The sequence below is a fragment of the Tachypleus tridentatus genome, chromosome 8, assembly GCF_004210375.1.
Source record: "Tachypleus tridentatus isolate NWPU-2018 chromosome 8, ASM421037v1, whole genome shotgun sequence".
Taxonomy (NCBI): Eukaryota; Metazoa; Arthropoda; class Merostomata; order Xiphosura; family Limulidae; genus Tachypleus; species Tachypleus tridentatus.
Window position 1 is genome coordinate 60784695 of NC_134832.1, and position 27534 is coordinate 60812228.

Sequence of the window (27534 nt, forward strand, 5' to 3'; positions counted from 1 at the left end):
TCTCTTTCTCTGTAGAATGATAAACCTTGTGATTGTACACTGGTATTAGATAAGTTATAATAGAAGAATATATATCTCAGAGTGCACTAACACTTGATAGGTAAGTATGACAATGAATCCCCTACTAAAGTAATACAAAAGTCATCTAGATTATCTTCTCTAAAAACCATTATAAGACAGATATGGAGCTACATGGCATAGTCCATTTATTTCGCCCCCCATTGGCTCAGCGCTATGTCTGCAAACTTAGAACGCTAAAAATCGGGTTTCGATACCTGTGGTGAGCAGAGCACAGATAGCCCATTGTATAGCTTTGTGCTTAATTCAAAACAACGACAACAACACTTTATTTCTTGTGTATATGCCACTTTTCTGCTATCCAGAGCGTCACAAAGTTGAAAATCGAGTTTTCTTATTTTCGTTCATCATCATTGTTTTTCAACAGGCCTAGCGCTCAGCTAGTTCTAACAGCAACTACACTTTTATCATAATTTGATAGAGCAAAACACGATCTTTGACATCCTTTTCTATTATCATCTATGCAATAAACCAAAGAAACATATCACCAATTTAGGGTAAACGATTTTATTACCCTGTGAAATAGTTTTCTTACACGTATTTGATGTTTCTTTAAAACGTTTGAATATAGGGTGAAACGTGATGAATGTTACATGTAGAACATGTGTGTGTGTTTTCTTATATCAAAGCCACATCGGGCTATCTGATAAGCCCACCGAGGGGAATCGAACCCCTAATTTTAGCGTCGTAAATCTGTATACTTACCGCTGTACTAGCGGGGGGCTACATGTAGAATAATCGATGATTTGTACACTATAAAATCGAAGTCTACCGAACCTTCCCATATACGGTGTGTGATGTAAAGGGTAGAAAAACAAATCATAAGCTAGATACGAGGAGCTAACTGGCACAGCCGTTCTATCTTTGGTGTACATGCTGCTTTTCAGCTATTCAGAGCGTCCCAAGGTCAAAAATTGGCGAATAGCAAAAACCAAGGTCTATTATCTTCATTCAACTTTATCATCTTTATTCAACCTAGTTATAGCATAGCTATAATTTTATCATCTGATAGAACAATGCATTCTTCGCTATCTTTGATTACCTATTATTATAAACAAGATTTATAAAACTTTATAATATACTCTATAATCTAATAACCCACATACGTCATCTTTTAAAAAAGTAAATAAGTCAAGCTATGTAAAGCTGGCTACTGAATTTGACTTGATCCGGCTAATGACCACATAGCAGGCTCGGCAATTTTAATTTGACTTGATCCAGCTAATGACCACATAGCAGGCTAGGCAATTTCATGAAAAATAAAATCCCCACATTATTAGCTTCGTAACTGACAAAACATATAGAATCAGAATTTCGAATCATGTTACTTTACTGTAAAACAGTCCTAAAAATATTATGTTAAAGTTAACTGGAGGAAAGATATAATAAGGAAAGCTAAGGTTCTATTCAAACACTAAGCTTTCAGTAGACAACGTGAAGAAACCAGTAATGTAGTAATTTATTTCTCTAAGTAAAGTCGAGACAACTTAGTTTGCTTTTGTGATCAAGTAATATGTCCTCTTTCATTCCTGTCTTGGTTTGTTTCTTTATTCAAGTTTAATAACCAACTCTACATTTTTTGCTTTCTTAACGATAATTGTTTGACTTAAACTTATATGTATATATATACATATATACGTGTGTGTGTGTTTGAAATAATAGTTTGATGGTTAGGACTCTCAAATCACAAGTTGCTGGTTGCAGGACCGAAACCTGTCATTGAAAATGCTTGCTCTTTCAACGTTCAGATATTATAATGTGACGGTCACTTCCAGTGTCCATTGTTAAAGAATAGCTCAAAAGTTGTCGGTTGGTGGTGCTGACTTCCTTTTATCGCTTCAACATTACGGACGGCTAGCTGAAATAATCTTTAGATAGCTTTGTGCGAAATTCAACAAGTATTATATTTTACTTTTTTTTTTTTCAGCCCTACAAATGCCTGCGCGCTTCATTTCAACGGGTGTAAACAAATGACGAAGGTAAATATATTGTATTAGAAACTTTCTACAACAACATATTAAAAGCTTACCAAAACTTTGAAAAAAGTTTTACTTTAGGTCTTACAATAACATTATAAGTTTATTTAATTATAGTATTAAGCACAGTGAAACTAACTAACCACACACAAGTTACAATCTTAATTTATCTCTTTAATGAATATAGATTGCATGTGTATGTTTTCTTATAGAAAAATCAAAGCGGGCTATTTGCTAAGCCCACCGACGGGATTCGAATCCTTGATTTCAGCGTTTAAGTCCACAGACTTAATGCTGTCCCAGCGGGAAACAATATAAATCGTCCTTTATAAAGGCTTAATTAATGTTAGGCTTAAGACAAGTAGTCTTACAGATCTTGGTGTCGACTATTAGAACTATTTCGTATTGTTCTAGAAATACCGTACTTAATGAATATACTAATCTGACCGCAAATATTTTACGGATTTCTGCTAGTAAACAAATAAATATCTTTAACGAAACAAACATTCTTCATTAAAAAACGTAAATAAAATTCCTCGCAAATCATTCAGTATCAGGTTTTTTCTTTTGAACGTAGCTTGTTTTGTTTTAACCTCACGTCTATTTTTATTTCTAACTAAACAAAAGAGTAGCAAGCAATGAAAAGAGGTCTGTTTTAATGATATATTAACCATTGTCTTTTGCTATACGATCATATAACATACCTCGAATCTTGTTTCCAGAAAGTTATTTCCTTTTTCTTTAAAGATGACTGTTTTTCAACAACGTTTGGTAAGTAGTCAGTGAAATTGATTTCTAGGCTACAGTATTGACAAGAATAGAGCGACCAATCAATAGATAGATAAATAGAGACACATCACCCTTAGCACCGAGAAACTGGATTGTTTCATGAGGCACTTATAAATTGCTAAGATAAAAGGGAAAGAAACGTATAACCACTTTGGACAAGCATAACACTTTCTCATCGTTAAGATAAACAGTGCCCAACAGGGAAACTGAGCAAAAATATTTAAGATGTTTGTTTTTTGTGTAAGTAATAAAAGGCTTGCCGTGAAAATAAATCAACAGGAAAAACAGCAATGCACCTGACTGGTTGAAGGGACATAGAATTAATGTAACTAAAACATGTGCAAGCTGTTATATCTGAAGTCATTCCTTAATATCGTTCTAAAAGAAGTACACACTTTGTTTTTGAAGAAAACATTCAGAGATTTACGTGTGTTTGTTTTTGAAATCCACGCAAAGCTATACGAAGGCTATCTGCGCTAGCCGTCCCTAATTTAGCAGTGTAAGACTAGAGAGAAGGCAGTTAGTCATCACCACCCACCGCGAACTCTTGGGCTGCTCTTTTACCAACGAATAATGGGATTGACCATTGAGGGTCGCGGGTTCGAATCCCAGTCGCACCAAACATGCTCTCCCTTTCAGCCGTGGGGGCGTTATAAAGTACGGTCAATCTCACTATTCGTTGGTAAAAGAGTAGCCCAAGAGTTGGCAGTGGGTGGTAATTAGCTGCCTTCCCTCTAGTGTTACACTGCTAAATTAGGGACGGCTTGCGCAGATAGCCCTCGAGTAACTCTGCGCAAAATTAAAAAAAACAAACAAACTTCAGTTAATTCAGCATAGTTGCAATTAATCGCCTGATATAGCAAGAAAAGGAAAACACTAAAACAAAACTAACGAGGTTCTTCAAAGACATACTAATGATATGCAATAATTACTTTCAATGATGAGATTTACCTTAGGCAGTGAATTTTGTTGTTGTTAAACAGATTAATTGGATTTTTGTTTTAATTAATATTACGATAGTTAATATCGTCATAAATCAACTCCCTTTACACATCTTCTAGCGACTAATGTTTGTATTACGGTTTCTTTTATATTATACCTAAAGAAGTCGTAATAGCGAAATGTTGGAATAAATAAATGCTGGTTTATTTGAAGTAAATTATCGATTTCTTTTTTGTTTGTTACGCAAAGTTCATGTATTCTCTAGTTAGTACTAAGAAGTGTGAGCTCGGCAAATATTTTAACATTATACAAAATGAAAGGAGTCCGTTGGATACCCTCTTTCTAAACTACGTAACATGATATTCTTTGGTGAAACCACTCATTGAACTTTCACCTGCCCTTGAAGGTTCAACCGTAACATAGCAGAAAACAGTGTTTATCACTTTGGTTCAAATGTCACAACCATGGCCCTTGCAATTACAAATGGCATTTTATTGTTCGCTTTTTCAAATTACCAGGTGGCTCTAATGCCGCTGGCAATGTTGGTGATAAATATTAGAAACCGTTAATGGAGTTCACAAACCTTAACATAAACGAAATCCTTCCAGATGGTTAAAGTACTTCGAGAAATAGTAAGGCAATGTGTACATCAAACGATACAACATGTATTCTCAAGACGGCTGGCATGGGTATTAAAATAAGGTTCGAAACGTTGTTATGTACTTTATTTTAATTAGTTTCAGTGCCAGACGTCTTGAGAATACATTTTTACTTCAAATGGGTTTCTCGTCATCACGAGAAACAATACGACAGACAAATTTTTCCTTCCCTGTCTAAAACACCTTTTATGCATAGCATCAAAAACAACGGTATTCATTCCTTAGGTACCCACTTTACAAATAATAATAATTTCTAAATCAATACAACTTTCTCACGCTCATGTTTGTAGTAGGTTTCTTAGGCTTGTAACGTTTTATAATCCTTTTAAACTGGAATTAATTATAGTTTTGCTGGTACACAATGTTGTGTTTTCTGACTATAAATAATGATTAATAATTCAGAGACACTGGAAGAGAAACTAGTTGGCATGGTCCACTTTAGCGTAAAATGTTGTTATAATTTCTAATCATTGAAAATGAGAAGCAGTGTTTACTCTGCCACGAGATATCGCTTTAGGACATTATTGGGAATTTGCAGCGTATACTTTGACATCAAATATTGTTTCACACTACTTCTGAATCAAAACTATTAACGACAGTTGTTAGCACTCAGTTTTGAACAAAATATTATTCTTTCTAGTTGTTGACATTAAATATTGTTTATTTCGTATTTTTCTTTACTAAAACGTGAATTTCAGTGATGAGAAAATAACGAAAACCTATTTCGTTCTTTCCTAAGTCGCTAGAATCCATTTTAATATGAAATGGTAGTCTTCATCATTGACATCGAAAGGTATATTTGCAAAGAACCAAATAGCTTGATCATGGGAAATTAAAGCTCTAACACTAATAACAAATGGACATAAATAATGTTCATCAGTGTAATAAGACATTACTGCCATCTGTTGAAAGTTTCGTACAATGTTATTTTGGTTTTATCATAAACGTTACCTTAAATTACTCTTTACCCTACATTTAAAGTAAAGGTTTGATTTGATAGAAACATTTATGTATAATAAAATTTTCATTAAAGAACCGTTGATGAAAATAAGTTCAATCTATTTTTCACGACAATTTAATATAATGTTCCACTTTGGGACACCTTAAAATTAATTTCAATTATCAAAACCTCAACTCTTAGAACTTTTACTAATGAGTCAAATATATTTCAATCAGATGTAGTAAGCTCAGTGAATTTTCTCATTTGTGAAACGTCAAATTTGATGCATGCTACTCAAAATATATTAGTATCAAAAACTATGGCACTAAGTCTGCAGATTTATACTAGAAGCCTGGTTTCAATACCAGTGGTGAGCAGAGCACAGATAGATCACTGTGCTTTGCACTTAATTTTAACCAAACAAACAAAATAGGATACCAAAACTTTATATTGTGCAAACATGGAACAAATTTCAGGCTCTTTCACAAAAGATCTAGGAGACAATTTTCTATTGTAGTATGGTCAGGTTAAAACTGGATAACCCATACATATAAACAATGAAAAGCTACAAGTATGGGTTATCTAGTTTTAAAATTTCAACATGTGAAGTTTGAGATTTTTAAACTTTAAAAGTAGAAATCTCCTCTTAAAAACAAGAAATATGTCATTTTACTTTTTATATTTATTATAATTGCCATCAATACATGTTCTAAGACAAAACTTTGTCAGATAAACAAGTATTATTTATCTTTTACATTTTTCTATGGGATAGAAGCAGAGATGCTAACTATTTCAAATGACTGAGCATAATGATTGTAGACAGAGCCCTTTATCATTTGCAGCTACTAGGCCTGACCAATGTCTCTAAGCTGTTTATTATTATAACTATTATTTATTAGTTATAGATTGCTCATTTATGAGTATGTTTTGTGTATTTAATAAATAAAAAAAAATTATTTTGAAATTATGTCTTTTATTTACATGGTTTCATATTCTGAATTCTTACTCATAAGTGTCGTTATCTGCATCGTTTTTGTCTTCGCCTCAGCCTTTTGTTGGTAAGATGCCAAATTTGTATGTCTGGAACAATCGTTTATCCCGCCATGCACCACAGAAAAATCAGTGTGACAAACTGTACAAAATGCATGACTATCACTGACTTTTGATGCAATAACCGGATATTTTGCACTATACTCTTTCCTAAATTTTTGATTCACAGTTTTAGTCCTTTTAGATTTACCAGAAAAAAGACAACCTGATAAACGAGGCCTCTTTATTTCATCTTGTGAATGATCGCATTGGTGTTTCTGTGCCGCTTAGAAAATGAGAAATACCCATCTACGCTCGAGCGCTGATTGGCTGACAAGCACTGATGGCATAACTATGGATTCCCCCACATACCCAGTAGGAGAAGCACTGCACTCAGACTATTGAAGGACTTCGGAGATACAAATATTTTTTATTACTTCGAGCACACACATGATTATCGCAAGTAGCCATTTGGACTATGTCTTTTATTTATTATCAAACTATTTGTATTTCACTATGAATTTTCTTTTCACCCCTTTCAAAACCTGGGGAACAATTTATCACTCTATTGTATAGGCCTATATAATATATAATAATTTGGGAGTTGCAACAAGTCATAATATTTGTCTGTATGAGAGTACAGTCGTAATGTATACACCAAACCCGTAATGGTTGGCATCTCTGTAGAAGTTTCCATCCCTTTCTGTTTGTTGGTTAATCCACCACAGCTGCTTTTGGCTAATGTATCAACGTATGAAGAATTCCAAGCTTTAACCACCAACTTGTGTAATGAAAATTTCATACAAACCAAAAATTTCAGATTTAAATTTTTTTTAATTCAAACTCACATTTTGCATACAAGTTAAAATTTAATAACCACTTTTAAGAATTTTTAATTCACACACTTTATTTTACCTACCGGTACATGGTTGGTTCAAGATTACCATTATCTTTACCTGTCATTCATATTCTAAAAAAACGTTTTTATTAAATACGTGAAAAAGAACAACAGAAATAAGACCAAACAACAATGACCAGTCTTTGTTAAAACAACTTTACACAAACATTTGCCAAAGTAAAGACTGTATAGAAAGATAAAAGATCATATGAATTTTTATTAGTAACAAGAACAAAGACAAAAAGCATAAAATATCAACAGGAAACTATTATCAAAGAGAGGTTTTACGCAGAAATATTTCTATGAAGTTAATACACTATTGGTGAAAGACAACCTACAGTTAGACATTACTTAGAACAGTGCTTGGGTTGAATATTGAAACCCATTTGCTCTTGAAAGTCTCCATATTAAAATAATTTTTCACTTATTAACAAGCAGTAATTTATTAAAAAGAAAAGAGAAATTACACATGTCAAAATCTTGTGACGACTACACTATACATACATATTATAATATACACATGGTTTCAGTGCCATCGTTAGTTTGATTATTTACAACTTTTTGTTACGTATAAAAATATACTATAAAACGATATCTCTCACTCATAAATTATGATGTGTTTTTTTTAATTTCTATAGTTATTTTAATTCTACATTACTTTTATATTTTCAATAAGATGACTTGTGGTGGTAGTTTTTTTGTTTTTAATGACATGCATTAATACACCTAATTGATTTAGGTAGCACTAAAAATAAGTTTATAAAATATTACAAGACCTATTTCACAGCAGCCTGTGGGAATGTTTCTTGATATTTTTGAATCTCTAATAATTTTGATGGGCTTGTCTTTTCCTATGATTGGAGATTGTTCTACTTATGGCATTTTTTTACAGAAAGCTGACTGGATAAACATACAGTAAAAATAAGATCATAACATATATACGTAAATTTTAAGCAGTTTAGGTACCACACTGATTTCAAGCATGCTTGATTCCAGAGACCTATTTATGTAAAGACGTTACATTTTCTTCCAGGTATCTTCATTCTGTTTCAAAGTGGATTTCTTTTGTAATCACAACTTCAGTATTTGATTCTCCTGCAATCACAGAAAAATTTATTACATTTTGAGTCAATTAATATTTTATATGTCAGTATCAAATTGTAAAATTTTTCATTTTTAATCACAAAAACTCAAACTTCTAAAGTGCTTTCTCATTCAAAAATTTAACGACAAGTTTTAACGAGAGTTGTTTTCAATGAAAAATTATTTAAACTGTTTTCTCTAGATTTATGAAATATATTACAAGAGAAAGCTAAACATTAAGTTTACAGTCATAGTAGCACATTTTACAAAAATATCAAAACACGATTTATTTACCAACCCAATAATTATTACAGTATTTACAGTATAAGATTCAGTTTCAGCATGGTGATAAATGCTTACATTACCAAAAAAACATATACAATTGAGAGTTGGGTGTTATGGAATCATGAAATGTACAAAAAAATATGTATAGATTTGGTGAGTACTTTGAAATGTCACTAGAGAAGAGAGTTTTGTGTAATGGTGTAGAGTGATATAATAAGAGATCTCACCAATTTCTTATGATACACTAGCAATACAAACCTAAATCAACAATCCCAATTGGAACACCTGACTTTTAAAAATGTCTTAATATATCGTATTCTTCCCAGAAATCACTAAGATATTTTTCAAATCACTCTGCATTCTTTATATTTGTTGTTCATTGTAATTAACCACTCATACATATTTCCAGCTTTAGAAGCCTTAATTAAAAGTATAAAATTTGGTTTGTTTTGAATTTTGCACAAAGCTACATGAGGGCTTTCTGCTTTAACTATCCTTAATTTAGCAGTTTAAGACTAGAGGGAAGGAAGCTAGTCATCACCACCTACCACCAACTCTTGGAATACTCTTTTATCAATGAATAGTGGAATTGACCATTACATTAAATGCTCCCACGGCTGAAAGGGTGAACATGTTTGGTATGACAGGGATTCGAACCTGCGACTCTCATATTACGAGTCAAGTGCCTTAACTACCTGGCTATGCTGGGTTAAGTATAAATTAATATAGTACAAACACTCAACTTAAGAAATAGGTTTGAATACACTGATGTCTTATCTAACATGTCTACATGTTTCATAATAATAGCTTTCCACATACACTTTCCATAAACAAGTCAATACTCTCAAAGTTGTTTCTGCAATTCACTTATTTCCTAACATTCAGCACACCAAGACCAAAATGAGAAAGAAAAAAAATCTTACTTGGCAGATGTCAGTCCTGTAGGAGGTTTTTTATGGCCTTCAACATTAATGGCACACTGTTAAAATAAAAAGATAATAAGGAAAAAAAGAAAACATGGCTTTATCCTGAATCATAAAGAATTGATATAGAAATCCGTATAGGCTTGGAAATATGACAAAGCAAAATTAATTTTATTTTAAATTTCCTTTTTCTAAAAATTTAGAGCTAGTTAGTTTCACAGAATACAGAGTTAATATATATTTGACATATAATGAATGTGAACTTGTATACTTGTACACAAAATTTCAATGAATTTGTTCAGATTGACCGTCTGAGTCTGAAGTATATTCTCCCAGAAAAGTGCCAAAAAAACCATGTGATGTAATATAAAAATATAAAGAACTTATGAGAATTGTGTGTGTGTAAAACTATAAATAGATAAAGAAAATGGTGCATAAAACATACATTCTTTTGTATGTCTTCTATTGTAGATCCTTCAAAGCTACGTTTCCTATAAGGAAAAGAAACAATGGATGAAAACTTTCAAGTGAACACCAGTTACCATGTGTATTTAACGTAACTTAGGTTAACTACACAAAAGATTACAATAAACAAAAGTTTACACCAGTTACCATTTGTACACTTAACCTAATCTAGTTAATGCATAAAGTGAAGTTGAAAATTTTGATTTTTCAAAAACATTTTAAAGTATTATGCACATTTTCTTTGCAATTACTTTTAATTCTTAATAGAAACGTTACTAATCACAATAGTGATTTAAATAAGAAATCCATACAGCCTATGACAATTTTCCATTTACCTTAATTTATAAGGATGAGTAGGAGAAGTCTGTTTCAAAATTTCAATGTCATCAAATATCACTTGAGCTCCACCACCTGACGATGGCACTATATTTCCCTACAGGTAAAGTAGAAAAAAGAAAACTTTGTGTCTTCTTATTTTAAATATTTCCATTCAGAGGCTATAAAAACTTATTAATTGACCAACAACCTAGTTATTAAAACATGGTCAACTTTTACATATGTCAAGTTACCTTGTACAACTTTGTTTCTACATCTCCATCCGTATCTTGTTCTTGATGCGTCAAAATGTATCCTTGTGCTGCATTTCTCCCAGTAATATCTTTAGTTTCCAACTTGCTAACTGACTTTTTCTTTTTCATGTTGGGTTGCAAAACAGTGCCTTAAAAAAAAGTTACAAATTCAGTCTCAACATGGAGAAAGATGGTCTTGAAAGTCTGATACAGATCACACACATTTAGTACTTGCAAAAGTATTGTTCTGACACTTTGTTCAATAAGTTATTACTTATAAAATACATTAAAACACTATTCAGAGTGGCTGCACATTTAATTGGAAAACACTTTTGGTTATTAATAAAAAAGGTTTCAAACCCATGAAACACACCAACATATCAAATTTCTATCACTTTACAATAGATGTAACTTAACATACATATCATATCTGTCTACAATTCTAACTTAAAACATTGAAATGAAAATTTATGACTACAATTGCAAAAATTATTGAAACCTATCACAGTAAAGAACCAAATGCACCTTGTAAGATTTTACATTTTTTCTATAATACCTGACAATTGTATCAACAATGGATACATATTTACTCATACACATTTAAGATTTTAATTATTTTTGAGCATTTTTTTCTTTCCTTTTTCACATTTTCATTTCTCTTAAATAACAGTAAATAGTTTCAGACAAACCATATTCTAGGCTCCCAGGAGGACGATGGTCAATCCATTTCTCCCCCCCAGAAGACCAGGACCGTCTGTGTCTAGGATTGGCCACTGCCAGGCTCTGAAGCAGTTAAAAAGATAACAAATTTTACTCAAGGCAGAATGTTTCATTAGTACCTTTTTAAATAAATGTTATGCAACAATGAACACATATAACCTATTGTGATATTTAATTAGAAAGGAACAATATCACAGCTGAAAAAATATTACTGGATGTCCTAATTTTGAACTGATAGAGAAAAAGTAGCTAGCCAACAACACTGACCACCAACGTTTGGGCTATTCTAATCAAATAGTCAGTTTTGACCATTTCTCTAACAATGAATCCATTGCTTCAATGTGCAGAAAATAACTTTGTGGTACCAAGACATGAAGCACACTTTTCACCTAACCATTTGGCTAGATCTGGCCTTATAACTCATATTATAAAAGAATAAGTCAAAATTTCCCAAAGTGTTTCATTACTTATGACCAATCCAAAATTTTACAAAAATAAACCATTTAAAACTAATGTCAGGAATAACCAAACATTAAAATGAGTATAACAAAAAAACATATTCAAAGAGGGAAATACAGGATTAATCATAATTACAGGAAGATATCAACTTATTAAAAAAAAAATACTGATTAAATGTACAACCAATAGTTCATACTTAACAAAAGTTTTTGTTTTAGAACAAGTTTACTAACTTTAAAGAGATTTAAAACAAACTTTAAAACCAAATCAGTCAATATTTATACGCTTACAAAAGAAATTCAATAACCACATTTTCAGACTGTAGATTTATACAGTTTGATGTACAAAATCTTTTTTTCCTAAATAAAGTTTAAAACTCAAATAATTTAACTGGCCAAACAAACATTCAATGAACAAAATACTGCTAAATGTTTTCAACACAAGTTCTAGCCACTCATTGTATGAATTAACAATTCAACGATTCATATGCATGTTAAAACACAGTTAAGAATCATGATACATTTAACTGACAATATCTTAAACTAAAACTTTACTAACCCTTACAGGTGCTGATGTTTGCTCCACGTTCAACATGGTGTCTAACTGAGGAGTTGAAACAGGAGTATTCTGACCTATGGAGTTCAAATAAGACAAAAAATAAATTACTTGTTGATAATAAAACAACAACAAGACTTTAAAAAAATCAACACAGCTTTTAAGTCTTTTTCTGTGAAGTTCTATTACAAACAGGCTTACTTGAGCTTATAAGCACTTCATAATGTCATCCAATATTTTTCATCAGTCATCCATCCACTTACTCAAGTGCACAATATTATTTTCACTTACTTCCAGGTGTAGCAGGTGGTCCTTGGGACAACCGAGGTTCAGATCTTGATGACACAAGCCGAGGACCCAAGCCTTCACCTAACAAAAATTCCCAGTCTTCCTGGGAATTCAGAATCTCCCTTAACTGCTGGATTTTCTCACCGGTCAGGCACATCTTAGCCTCAAGTTCAGCCTGTTTTTCTGCAAGTCTTCGTTCCTGTAAAGTGGCATTGAAGATATAAAAATTTAATAACTCATTCAAAAAGATAATGGAAAAATCAACTTATTCCACTGAAGATATTAGATGGACTTAACAGCTGAACAACAACAAATTTTATTTTAATAGTGCTTGCAACAGACACAAGAATTTAGTTTTACATGGAACGAAACAGATAACTTATTGTAGAGTTTTACATGGAACGAAACAGAGAATCTATTGTAGAGTTTTACATGGAACGAAACAGAGAATCTATTGTAGAGTTTTACATGGAACGAAACAGAGAATCTATTGTAGAGTTTTACATGGAACGCAACAGAGAATCTATTGTAGAGTTTTACATGGAACGCAACAGAGAATCTATTGTAGAGTTTTACATGGAACGAAACAGAGAATCTATTGTAGAGTTTTACATGGAACGCAACAGAGAATCTATTGTAGAGTTTTACATGGAACGCAACAGAGAATCTATTGTAGAGTTTTACATGGAACGCAACAGAGAATCTATTGTAGAGTTTTACATGGAACAAACAGAGAATCTATTGTAGAGTTTTACATGGAATGCAACAGAGAATCTATTGTAGAGTTTTACATGGAACGCAACAGAGAATCTATTGTAGAGTTTTACATGGAACGCAACAGAAAATCTATTGTAGAGTTTTACATGGAACGCAACAGAGAATCTATTGTAGAGTTTTACATGGAACGCAACAGAGAATCTATTGTAGAGTTTTACATGGAACGCAACAGAGAATTTATTGTAGAGTTTTACATGGAACGAAACAGAGAATTTATTGTAGAGTTTTACATGGAACGAAACAGAGAATTTATTGTAGAGTTTTACATGGAACGAAACAGAGAATTTATTGTAGAGTTTTACATGGAACGAAACAGAGAATTTATTGTAGAGTTTTACATGGAACCAAACAGAGAATTTATTGTAGAGTTTTACATGGAACTAAACAGAGAATTTATTGTAGAGTTTTACATGGAACGAAACAGAGAATTTATTGTAGAGTTTTACATGGAACGAAACAGAGAATTTATTGTAGAGTTTTACATGGAACGAAACAGAGAATTTATTGTAGAGTTTTACATGGAACGAAACAGAGAATTTATTGTAGAGTTTTACATGGAACCAAACAGAGAATTTATTGTAGAGTTTTACATGGAACTAAACAGAGAATTTATTGTAGAGTTTTACATGGAACGAAACAGAGAATTTATTGTAGAGTTTTACATGGAACGAAACAGAGAATTTATTGTAGAGTTTTACATGGAACGAAACAGAGAATGTATTGGAGAGTGGAAAATAACCCTGATCTTAAGAAATCATGTTCTTATTAAATGTCTAATGGTTATTCAAAATTAAATCACAAACACATAGCTCCAAGAACATACACAAATGATAATTTTATAAAATATCTAAGCCAGTTTATATTCCTTAAACTATTCACATCTACTACAGACTAAAAGCATTACTTGGAACTAGAATAAAGTTCACAGTGAATCGTGAAGCACTTTTTTCCATTGATTTGTTTTGGTAAATAAACTAGTAGTTGTAAGAATTTTCAATCATTATTGAGCAAATATTATGTAATAAAAGTTACCAGGTGTGAATACTTCACTGACATAACAAAAGACAGTACAAACACAAACTTAGGAAACATTGTAACTATCCTAGAGTAACATGTATATCATACATTAACTAATTTTGGACAGTTATTAGAATAAATGCAACATTATCATCAGTCATGCTATATAGAGATAATAATAATAATAATTGTAGGCATATTTATATATAAATTACTGAATACACTTAAACTACTGTATGATGTTAATTTCTACCATAATTCTCCTCATTCTTCCCCGTTCTGTAGCTAACCGATCCTCCATCTGTTCGCGGATTTTCTGTTTCTCTTGCTCTCCTTGATTTAGTAACATTTTCTTTTCATCCAGCTATAGTATAAAACCAAATATCAATGTACATGTATATACGATGAGACTTTAATTCACAAGTTTGAGCTCATTCTCCACAGAATGGAAATTCATGTTATGATCATTCTGAATCACTGGAAATGTATCATCACTAAACAAATCTGAAGATGAGAATTTATATTATGATCATTCTGAATCACTGGAAATGCTATCATCAAAACAAATACTGAAGATCAATATACACTTTATAGATGCATTCTGAATCACTGGAAATGTATCATCACTAAACAAATTGAAGAAACAAATTCATGTTATATCATTCTGAATCACTGAAAATGAATCATAAAACAGATCTGATACCTTTTAAATTGTAACTTATAGCAATAAAAATACAACAAAGGTCATTTTAAATTATCAAACTAAGAACTAATAAAGTACACAAGTGACAAAACATTATCAAACAAGATCTATACTACTGTGTTTCTCTGATAATAAGACCTACCCATAAAATAAGACCTTGTGTGATTTTTGGGGATAGTTTTAATATAAGCCCTACCTTAAAATAAGCCCTAGTTAAGAGTGGTAGGAAGAGGAAAGAAATAAAAAAAATTAATTTAATTAGTTTAATAGTTAGTTAATTAGTTTAAGTATTAATCAGTTAGTTTAATAGTTTAATAATAGTTTATTTTAAATGGTTAGTTTAATAGTTTTACTTTGTAACTTCATTTTTTTAATATATCAAAATAAGACATCCCCCGAAAATAAGCCCTAGTGTCATATTTTGGAGTGAAAATTAATATAAGCCCTGTCTTATTTTCGGAGAAACACGGTATTTTGAATAACAAAACTGCTCAAATGTACCTCTAAACTGATTTTAAGGAAATATTTTGTTGAATAAACTATGAAAATGAGATATCACAATGGTACACCTTTTTCAAAACAATGAAGACAATAAAAATGAAACAAGATTCATGAAAACATTACTGCTGTGTAAACATTTTGACAGTAAATATTTTATTATTCTTTAACAACAGTGCATGTGAAACAAGTATTCAAGAGCAAGAAACAGCATATATATAGAGGAATTAAAACAAAGACAATGCTTTAAAATTGAACATAATACACAATATATATCTGTGATGTTATAATTTTTAAATGCAACTAACAAGCTAAATGTGATGTGTTATCTGGCTTTACGTGAAGGATCTCAAACAGATACAAAGCTTCATTATTTATATAATTGTGCTGGTACATAAATAACATTTTTAGGGTGAAAACAAAACACTTGTCATAAAGATGAGCAGAGTGGAGAAACTACTCAAGATTGGAGACTCCTTAATACTTGTACCTAACTTGTTTCATACCAGAAGGGCACATTTTCAACCAAACTTGACTCGATTTTCCTCAAACAATAGGAGTAAATATCAAGAGAAAGTGACACCAACTTGTCTTTGCTACATCCAATGCACTTCACATGAGATAAGTACAGAGCTCAGAAAGATAGCAGTACAACTTTCATCCACAATAGTACAAACTGTTAATAAATCCATTTGTTTCTTCTATCTAAAAGCTTTTATTGCAATTGTTGAAACAAAGAGAAATAAATAGTGAAGCACCAAGATGGTAGAATTTCAGGTAAATAAAAACAAGCACATAACTTACTACAAATTAAATTATTTAAAAAAAATTAACTTAAACTCTGAGTTCAAATTAGAGTCTGCAGTATAAACTCTACCTTATATTCTAAAGTTTGCTTGCTTCGTTCATAGTAGCCAACTTTTTGACGCAGGATCTCAGTAGCATGTTCTGAATTTGACAATTTGCTCTCCAAGCTCCGAACCTGTTGTATTCGAGTTTCCAGTTCCATCTTTAATATTTCAATTTCCTAAACCAAATATTAGTGAACCTTCAACCCTTTATTGTCTTCTAATAATTTAATATCTGATAAACATTTTCTCTCTCTTTTATATGCTACATTTCTAACACAATAACCTAAAGTTTATAAATACAGATATTCAATGACTTCACTGGTTATACTAAAAACAAAATTTAAAAAATGTAAAAAATACAGCTTTTAACCTTCCAGTCAAAATTTCATAATATGTATAAATAATAAGAAAAAAATCAAAATGTACATGACACTTCATGTCTGGAAGTAAAAAAAGAATTAAAAGAAACTATAAGAGTCTCATAATATTTTGTTTTGGTGGAAGTTGAATTTGAAACCAAAATCAGACCATGTGCTCTAATTTTGATATGTTTTGTATCTGTAATAGAATATGGGGTTCTTACATCAAAATTAATACAATCACATAAAAAATGCAAAATTGTAATATTAATCATATTTATAAAGTTGAAGATGGATAATGATGAAAATTTTATAAGTTTAACAAAGTAATAAATGTACAACACTTCAACAAGGTTTTATCACCACCTTGTTGATTTGTTTGCTTTGAATTTTTGCACAAAACTACATGAGGGCTATCTGCACTAGCCATCCATAATTTAGCAATGTAAGGCAAGAGAGAAGGTAACTGGTCATTACCATCCACCACCAACTCTTGGGCTACGTTTTACTAACAAATAGTGGGATTGCCTATCACATTATAACACCCTCCCACTGACTCTTTAGCTACGTTTTTTTACAAACAAATAGTGAGATTGAAAGTCACTTTATAACATCCCCATAGCTAAAAAGGCAGGAATGTTTGGTGTGATGGAGTTTCAAATCCATGACCCTCAAATTATGAGTTGAGCACCCTAATCACCTGGCCATGCCTAGTCCCACCTTGTTGAAATAAAGTTAAACACTGGTTATTATGTTAAATTAAGTTTCTCTAGTCTATGTTCAAAACATCCGCACACCCTTTAGTCTTGGATTAGACTCCTTGTTTATCAAACTACTAATATTTATTTCACCTTCCACAAACGTTTAGATCATGACTATATTATATGTATTCAACTCGTGCCTTTTCCTTTCTTTACACTCAACATCTGTTGACTTGACATTTTGTTTTATATTTTACTGTCATAATCAGTGATGTCGAGAAAACCCACTTGTAGAGAAATATATATGCAAAAACGGCTCGTTTGGGTTGAGAAAATATTTTACATAGAAGGTTGAAACGTTGTTCGCTCTTCTATGTAAAATATTTTCTCAACCCAAACAAGCTGTTTTTGCATATATATTTTACTGTCATGTTGTGCATGTGTATCACGAATTAAACTATATATTGGGTGTCAAGAATTCTAACTTCAAGTATATTAGATATAAAATAACATATTGTTTTTTTTAAACAATCGGCAGATTTTCTAAGAATATTACTTTAAGGGCCAACTAAAATAAACAAAAGTGAAAGTTTAAATATAAAATTACAAGTGCAGCTACCACATTTTACTACCATATTACTTACCTGCTTCATACCAACACTTTCTTTTTCCATTTCTATGATTTGGTTCCTGAATGTATTTTCTGAAAAGTATATATATTTTTATATATATGCAATTCAAAATAATTACAATTTACAATAGTATTAATATTTTTGTTAATTTAATCACTTCAAGTTGACTACTTTAGTCAGCAAAAATTTTTTTGCTTTTTTATTTTAGAAAGTCGAGATTGTTGCAAAGTCAATACATTTATGTAATGTTCCAGAACATAACTATTGCTATAAAAAAATAAGTTAACTGAAAATATCATGTAGTAATTTTCTGTGGTCAACAAACTTGTAATGAACAAATTAAGTGAAGTGAGCAAAACTCACAACTGTTAATCATATTTTATTATTTTACCAACTTCTGATTATTCACGTTTTTCAAATTTTTTACTCGGTCAAATTATGAGACAGTCTTCAACATAACAATCACCACTATTAAAATTGTTTACCTTCTAGCAGTTTTCACACATGGTAAAGGAGAACATGATTATTATAACTATTATTAAATAATGTGACACTAACCAAAAGTTATCACTAAAGCTAAGCAATTACAAATATTAACTAATCAATGACCCCATTAGTGTATTACCTTCATTTAATTTCAGAACATTATTCCCCCAAACCATGGTATATACGATAAAAGAGAGGTTGGCAGTGAGTGCTGCTAGACAGTTGTCATCCCTCTAGTCAGCAGTTTCAAATTTGTGACAGTGGTACATAATCATAATAGGTTTAACTTGCCTTCACAGCACAATCATAGGTTAACTGATTGGATCATAATTTGTGATCAATCAATTTCAAGACACTAATCAATATAATTGCTGCTAATAGACTATTGATTATAAAATTAATCAAGTTGTCCAGATCTAGTTTACCACACATTCTACATACGTTTATTAGCTAGATCGCTTAACAAGGTTTCTCGACGAGATTTTCTGTCAATCAAGACTTGGATAAGGCTCTCGAAGGATTCCTCATCATCAAAGTTCTGAAGCAAAAATATGTCAAGAAATAAGCCTTGAGAATTTACATGTATAATATACAACATTAAATTTTATTAACTTGATCTTTCTCAAGCTACAGTATTTAATCCTGTCAATTAAGCTCACATGTAATATAAAAATTGTAAATAGACAATTATAACACTTGTTAAAAATAAAAGTATCACAAAGTAAAAGAACAAAGGTTGTATGATATATTGCTTGCATTTGTTATCTCTATACTATAAACACACTTCAGTTTCATGAAAATATAGGTTCTATTATGAACCTAAAATGAACTTAAGCTATTGGCATTAGTTTTAGCAGTTATTAAACAACTCAACTACTTCAGTCACCAATGCTCTCAAAAGAGGTTAATGTACCTCCCCCCTAAGGTTTTTCTTTTTTATTTAAAAACTTTCAAACAATAAAATTGAAATAAAGAGAGCAAATTTATTATTTATTATTAAAGTTTTTAGTTCAAAATACTATTTGGTGGTAGGTTAGCCAGAAACAGTAACACTATAAAAGTTACTGTGTCCAGTTTATTCCAGGAATCAATACAGATAAAAATTCTTGTGATCTAATGTACAATATATTGAAATTTTTCAATACCTTCTAGCTACATTGATGTTCACAAAATAAACTTTAGTCTCACAGATAAAAATACATTTATTTCTGATAAACCAACTAACTGAAAGAGAGAAGCATGCCTAAATCCAAAGGTATGGCATTTTTACATTGACCAAAAATTTAAATTAATGCAAATCAAAAGGACAAAAAGACCTGAAGCTTACTTGATTCACTACAAAAAAATATACCTCATGACTGAAAGGTTTGAATATGTTTCAACATTGCAATTAACTGTTCTCATACATATTTTAAATTCATCTCATACTTTATACAATAATAAAAAGGATAAATAAAACTATATCAGATACATTATTATCAATTTACCATCACAAGTTCACTTTAATAATAAAATTATTTAAAACTGATCTAAACATTAATAACAGAATCACAGAAGGAGAATATTACACACCATTATATCTGGGAAAGAGGGGCCAAGACTATATACACCTGGAGCTAAAAGTTCTTGCAAATTTCCTAATACAAAAAATATAAACAAACACCTTTGGTAAAAATGTATATATAATTTAACAGTTAATTTCAATATGATTAATCTAAATCAATAGAAAAATAAAACTAAGTGATTATTGATAAAAATAAAATGTTATTTTGATTAGTCCTAAAATTACAAAAATGCATAGGTATTACATGCAAACAATTTGTTTTTAGTTTAAGAAATTGTAAAACCCAAATTTAAATCTGAGTATAAAAAAATTACAATTAATAGATTAAATGTTTGTCCATATCCTTTAATTTTCTAAGAGCAGCTTATAACTGAATTTTACAGCACTGTTATACAAAATTTTGACACTATATTTAATAGAAAGTTAACATTTTAAACATATATTACAGAAACCAGGCAAAAAGTAAATAAATAAAAGAAAAACATTTTTCAACACTAATATAAAAACACCACAAAGATTTGTCTTACCTCCTTCTTCCTTAGTTTTCCGGAAAGCCTCACGATACAGAGTACCTCTTCCTGGCCGGAGACCAAGTGAAACAGGAGTATTAGGAACGGGTGTGGCTCGGCTGACCATCACTTCTTGGGTCACTTCTGCAAACCTCATTACATGCTGTATATATAAAAATGTAATGATATCCCTGAATTATCAAATTTTAAATAATGAGACAATGTTGTCACTTCATTCATTTAAAAAAATTGCTATTCAAAGACCTTGTCCCTAGGTAAGATATTATTATGTTCTCAATTAGTGCATCTAATAAAACCTCCCAACACCTTGCAGGAAATGTGTCCTCAAGAGCAAAACAACAAACATTGTGACCCAGCTGCTATAAATTACACTATATATTTCATACACACATCTAATGCAGCATTACAACACTGATAAGAAATTCTTTTATACTGCTACAAGAAGTTTGAGAAACAAGCCCAGAAGATATAAACACCTCATTATGATGGTCCTCAGCCCATTTTTACATACACACTGAAATAACACTTATTAAATAATTGTTAAGTGTAATATCTGACAAAATTATTACATTTTGAGAAGAGGCGTAAACAAAATACATGAAGCTTAAAAGAGAAAAGTACCATTATTTAAAGAAAAAGCATGAGGTAGCAGTACTTTCATTGCTTGATGTTAAGGTTCTACTGAGAATATATTGTGTATTCATTATTCTAGTTTTTGACACATTGCGAATAGAGCTAACAAATGTGATTAATCCAAAAACACAAAGTTTAATTTTACAGTGTTTGACATCACCTACTTTTAAAATTTAGCTTAGGTAAACATAAACTTCAAATTTATTCTAAACCTGCACATTTCAAGCTTTGTTTCATCTACTGACAAGTTGTTTCTTTGCAGGTAGGAAATAAACACACTATTAACAATTTGTGCTAGTTTTAAATATTGCTAAAATTATTTCATTGAAATATATAATAATGAAACTTGCATCAAAGAAAAGTTTAAAATCTCGACATTTCAGTTACACTGAAGAAAATTCGTGGAGATGCATCAGAAAAACATTCTTCTAATGTTAATTTCACACTTTCACAATATGTGACCTGAAATGCTTGGGCTGGAAAGGGTTAAACTTTTCATTCATAATATGATCATATTCTATTACACCTATCATTTGTTTATCAAACTGTTGAAATTACAACAGTTAAGTGTACTGTTTATTTGTACGTTTAAAACTATGGTTATCACACAGCACAGTAATTTTGAAAGAAATCCTCATTTATACATTATTTTTATAAAATCATGGTTAGGCCAAACAAATCAGTGATTATACTTGGCAATTATTTTTAAAAAATAACATGAGGAAGCATTTGTTTATTTTTTTCCATTTGGACCTCTTTATATATTACATTTAGAACAAAATAAAATACCCTTAAATTTAAATAAAACATTAAAGAATTTTAATATACTTTCTTCATAAAAAAAAAAAAAACTCCTTTCCAAAATAAGAAAGCATATTTTCAAATTTAAAGTGAATTTTGTTTGTTTTGCATTTTGTGTAAAACTACATGAGGACTACCTGTGCTAGTCATCCTAATTTCGTAGTGTAAGACTAGAGGGAATGCAGCAAGTCATCACACCACCCACTGCCAACTCTTGAGCTAGTCTTTTGCCAATGAATAGTGCAATTGGCCATCACATTATAATGCCCCTATGGCTTAATGGGTGAGCAAGTTTTGCTGGGACATGGATTCAAACCTATTATTATCAGATTGTAAGCCAAGCACCCTAACCACCTGGGTCTATTCAAAGTGTTTCAGCATACATAGAACTTCCTGTTACCAGTTGGTACAAAACATCTTACTGCTGACACTACCCTAGGCAAACTTCACATAAACAAAACTAATAAATAAGCATTTTTGTATGCTAATATGCTACATGGTTTATTTATCTGTAGCATAGTTACATTGGTTAGAACAAACTTATGATAAATTAATATTGTAAAAATTTCTGACAAGACAAAAACAAAAACTCTCACATGAGACAGCACTTGGGAACCCAATAAATTTTTTGTTCAGACTTATTAATAATACATTCTTGCAACAAGCTATGAAAATATAAGATTTTAAAAAAATAAGCTCAAAACAAGTTATTCTCAACAGGTTTAGTTAACATATCTGTAGCTGACACAAACAAGTTATTCTCAACAGGTATGTTCAGTTAACATATCTGTAGCTGACACAAACAAGTTATTCTCAACAGGTTCAGTTAACATATCTGTAGCTGACACAAAGAATGTTATTCTCAACAGGTATGTTTAGTTAACATATCTGTAGCTGACACAAAGAATGTTATTCTCAACAGGTTTAGTTAACATATCTGTAGCTGACACAAAGAATGTTATTTTTTTGTCTCAGAATTCTATTATATAAATTGAAACATGATTTTAAATACAACTTCATACAAAGTGATATGGATGAGAATCTATACCCATGTTTGTTAATATTAAAATTGTGTATTGTATAAACTTTTTCACAAAAACTAGGATGATTTGATATTATTCTCTTTCAGTATGTAAAAAAATGTTAAATTTACTAATATAATGAAAAAAATTACAAAACTTTAAAAACAGAGTTACAAAGAAATTGAATGATGTTTCCAAATATAATACATAGAAAACTTACAAGTGTTTCATCATAGTCATCAGCACGAGGATTGACACAAACTATCATCCGAACTTTACCTTCCCCTTCAAAAAACCTTTTAAATAAGTTGGTCAGTTTTGTTTCCCTATAGGGTACCATCTGAAGAAAGATAAAAATATGAGAAAAAAACACTAAAATTTAGTTATATTTCTGAAATTAATACAAATTATAATTTAAAAATTCAAACAAATACTAAGTTGATATGTATTTGTATTAAATATATGTTAACTAAAAAAGGTTTGAACTGCAAGTTTTATTCCTTAAAATACTAAAAGTTACCTAATATAAGGAGTTTTACAAGTTAATCACATGTAATAGTTGTGTGGAATGTATGCAATCCATGTACTCAAAATATCTGATATATTATGACAAAAATGTCCACGAGTGTTAACTGGTAATCTCAGTGCTGACGTCGGTGCCAAAATGAAAGCATTTTATGTCACAGGATAGATTTTTATGGATCGTTTGTGGTATACACACCTCCCATGATCAAGTTACTTCAAACAAGCTGATTTTAACCTTTTTTCAAAGGCCAAATAACTTAAGTGTATAAATACTAATTGTTTAATGTTAATAAAAATTTTAAAATACTAGTTCAATATTTCTTCACAGTTTAACTTAAAGGAATTCTGATGAGACTGAGGCAGAAAATGACCAACCTTGTTTGTGCCCTGTGTCTGGTTTTCACGTAATACATCTATACACGTTCTTAGAGCCATAAGTGACGTGTTGATATTCCCTTAAAAATAACAGTGGTGCAGTAAGATATTAAAACATTTTTAAAGCAAAATAAAGACTATTATCTTACTATAATCAATCATAAGTAAATGTTTTGTTTATTTTTTAAAACAAGTTTTAATGTCATTAACCTCGCACTCCTTTCAATTCTAAAATGTACTTTTACTGTAGTTTCAAATATTGTACAAAAGCATTTAATTATTAGAAGATGAAATAATATAAATCTTATATTAACATCACATGGAAACAGCAATTAATATGATTACTGTTATGAAAACCATTAAAAAGTGGTGAAACAGAGAAATGTTAAACCTCTGATAAACTCCAGCATGGAATTACTTTAGTAAATCGGTTGTTTCACCATTATCTTGACACATTACAATCCAATATCTTGTGTTTCTTATGACAGTAAATGGCATTAAATGTTCAAAAACACTGTCTGATTTTTCCCTCAAATCACCCATAAATTAAAACTATAAATGAAATTTAAGTGTAGATTTAATGCACATTTTAATGTGCATTTGTTTTGGATAAAAAAAATTCAAACTGCTAACTTTAATTTAGATTTCTGCTCCACCCTTAACTGTAACTTTATTTGGAGATTATAAACACTGAAATAAAGCTGAAAACTATTATCATTGTATACATTTTCTGTACATTTGTAGTTTGAAAATAGTGAATTTGAGATTTATGGAGACCAAAACTAAATTTCAACACACGTTTGTTTTATTTTTAGAACTTCAAAGCTTCTATAGTCCTTGACCCCAACTTTAAATATTTCATTTGTAGCACAAATGAAATGTACCTGCTTCTCTAAGTCTATCTCCTGTATTCCTTGTGCGACCAGTTCTTTCACTTCCTGCCAAATCCACCAGGGAGAGTTGGCTAATTCTCAGCTGGTCTTTATCCTTCAAAAGTTATTTAAAGATAAAAGGGGAAAACTTAATTTTCAATGATATACACACACATTTTAAATGGGATTATCCAAGTAATTTATGGTAAAAATTAAAAAGGATGAAATGACAGTACTGATATTTTGTTTAGATTTGTTGGCCTCTACTGAAAACAGAATAGATAAGTAATATTATGCAGATGGATCACATTTTGTCTAGGAGTTGATTGAGATAGTTATGGAATTAACACATTTACCACAAAAACTATCTCAACAGATACTTTGTTAATCTTTTGTAATACTAGATGATAAAAAAAATATCTTTAACCCTTAAACAGCAGAAATGTTGTAGGTAGCAGCATCAATGGCAGCTGTTTAAGGGTTAGTAAGAATGAATCACATATTGAGTTAAGAATGTTTGTTTCATTTTTAACAAACATTTCATTTATATTAGATAAGATGAATATTGCATACTTGAAAAATAATTCACGTTTTCCATCAGAATAATAATTGTTTTTTTTTTAAATTTCGTGCAAAGCTACGCGAGAGCTATCTGTGCTAGCCATCCCTAATTTAACAGTATAAGAGTAGAGGGAAGGCAGCTAGTCATCACCACCCACTACCAACTCTTGGGCTACCCTATGTTTTACCAACGAATAGTGGGATTGACCGTCACATCATAACACCCTCACGACTGAAAGGACAAGCATGTTTGGTGCTATCGGGATTCGAACCCACAACACTCAGATTACAAGTCGAACACCTTAACATGCTTGGCCATGCTGGGCCCAGAATAATAGATGTTGTGACTATCTAGGGTAAGTTTAACTAATAATTGAAATAAAACAAAATTGATTCATCAAGTTATCACATTCAATGTTAATGCAAACACTAAATCTAGAGGGATCACCTTCAACCACTAAACAAGGCAGAGGACTTCAGACATCAGTATATCACCAAATATATTGTATATCAAACCAAAGTGAGTATTTTTTGTTTAACACTTCAAAGATTGAACACAATTTGACATAGTTATTTATAATTAATACAAAATAATGAGAATTCATCAAGAATCATACCATTTAGCACTAATTTCCAAGATCTGTAAACATCACACATGACAGTAAAGGTAATGTAATTCCAGAGTTATGATGGAGGCAGATGTTAACACACTATTTACAACAGAATATACCAAACAGCTCATAGAAGTGAGTTTGAAATTCTACTTGCTAGAAAGGTAATAAATACTAGACACATATCAATATACAGGCGCTGTGTTCGATTTTTTTTTTTTGTATCACATCATTATCTTAATACAATAACAGTAGATTAGATAGGTATAAAACTTGTAGTAAATAATTTAGAAAGCATTAGTTTTTTTGATAATCATTACAAAACAATACAAAAAGCATCTGAATGTGTGGACTACATCAAAATAATACATATATCATTATTAATTAGATATCACAAAAACTATTGAAAACTTAACTATAAGAATGCATGTTTTCTAACAAAACCTACAATTTCTTAAATTCTATTCTAAGAACCCTTGAGTGGAGTGAAAGCAAAGTAAGGTTATTTGATAGTTAAGAGCAATGTTTTTTTTTTAATTTCATGCAAAGCTACACAAGGGGTAGTTGCACTATTCATCCCTAATTTAGCAATGTAAAACTAGAGGAAAGGTTTTACATCACCACCCATCACCAACTCTTGAGCTACTCTATTACTAAGGAATACTGGGATTGACCATGACATTATAACACATCAATAGCTAAAATGGAAAGCATGATTGGTGTGATAGGAGTTAAGGGCAGAACTTCTCACCTGTAAAACTTCAGCACCAATAGAATCTAGAGGAGCTTGGACCAATCGTATATTAAACACACTGTGACTTCTACTAGATTCTGTATTTAAAGCAGTATGTGCTACCCTCCTTCGTCGCTGACCTTTAAAGAAGGCATCAAAGGCTTCATCTGATGACTTAACTTCGAGCTCAGTAACTCCAAACACATACATATCATGATTAGAATCTTCTCGTAAAATCCTAGACTGTGGAGGTCTGCAAAAAAAGTTTTGAAAAAGTCTGATTCGAGTGCCTCATCTTTGCATAATGCCACTAAGTCACATTCTTACCTTGAAACAAAATGTTTATGACAGAAGCATGTAATCACACTAGTGTTTAGTAGACTAACTGAAGAAAGAACTACTTTCTTCAACACTGAAAGAAACTATATTTATAAACACAATAAAATATACATTGATTAAAAAAAAAGTCAGCTATTTTTGGTTATAGCTGTTACGATCAGAACTATCATTACACTGAAAATGCAGCTTATTAATGTTTCAAATGGAGAGAAGCAGACTGACATTCAATAATTATATATAGAGAAGACAATTTACTTCCAGAATACTATATCTCTAAATCTATCAT

At 30.9% G+C, this 27534-nt stretch overlaps 1 protein-coding gene across 2 annotated transcripts in view; it reads right to left on the minus strand.

Moving 5' to 3' along the window:
* Positions 1-7226: 7226 nt before the first annotated feature.
* Positions 7227-27534, minus strand: part of LOC143222480 (kinesin-like protein KIF23) — a 40990-nt gene continuing 20682 nt past the window's right edge. Inside the window, exons 7-24 of one of the 2 annotated variants that reach the window (XM_076449073.1) lie at positions 26928-27162; positions 25017-25119; positions 24133-24212; positions 23453-23572; positions 20774-20918; positions 20255-20319; positions 19124-19220; positions 18209-18267; positions 16531-16680; positions 14706-14816; positions 12662-12857; positions 12380-12447; positions 11326-11419; positions 10637-10785; positions 10403-10500; positions 10048-10093; positions 9603-9658; positions 7227-8406 (exon numbers count right to left, since the gene is read on the minus strand). In XM_076449073.1, coding sequence (XP_076305188.1) covers positions 8391-8406; positions 9603-9658; positions 10048-10093; positions 10403-10500; positions 10637-10785; positions 11326-11419; positions 12380-12447; positions 12662-12857; positions 14706-14816; positions 16531-16680; positions 18209-18267; positions 19124-19220; positions 20255-20319; positions 20774-20918; positions 23453-23572; positions 24133-24212; positions 25017-25119; positions 26928-27162 — 1888 coding nt within the window. In that variant the 3' untranslated portion in view covers positions 7227-8390. Of the gene's footprint in view, positions 8407-9602; positions 9659-10047; positions 10094-10402; positions 10501-10636; positions 10786-11325; positions 11420-12373; positions 12448-12661; positions 12858-14705; positions 14817-16530; positions 16681-18208; positions 18268-19123; positions 19221-20254; positions 20320-20773; positions 20919-23452; positions 23573-24132; positions 24213-25016; positions 25120-26927; positions 27163-27534 lie in introns of both variants that reach the window. The other variant, XM_076449072.1, reaches the window with a different exon arrangement.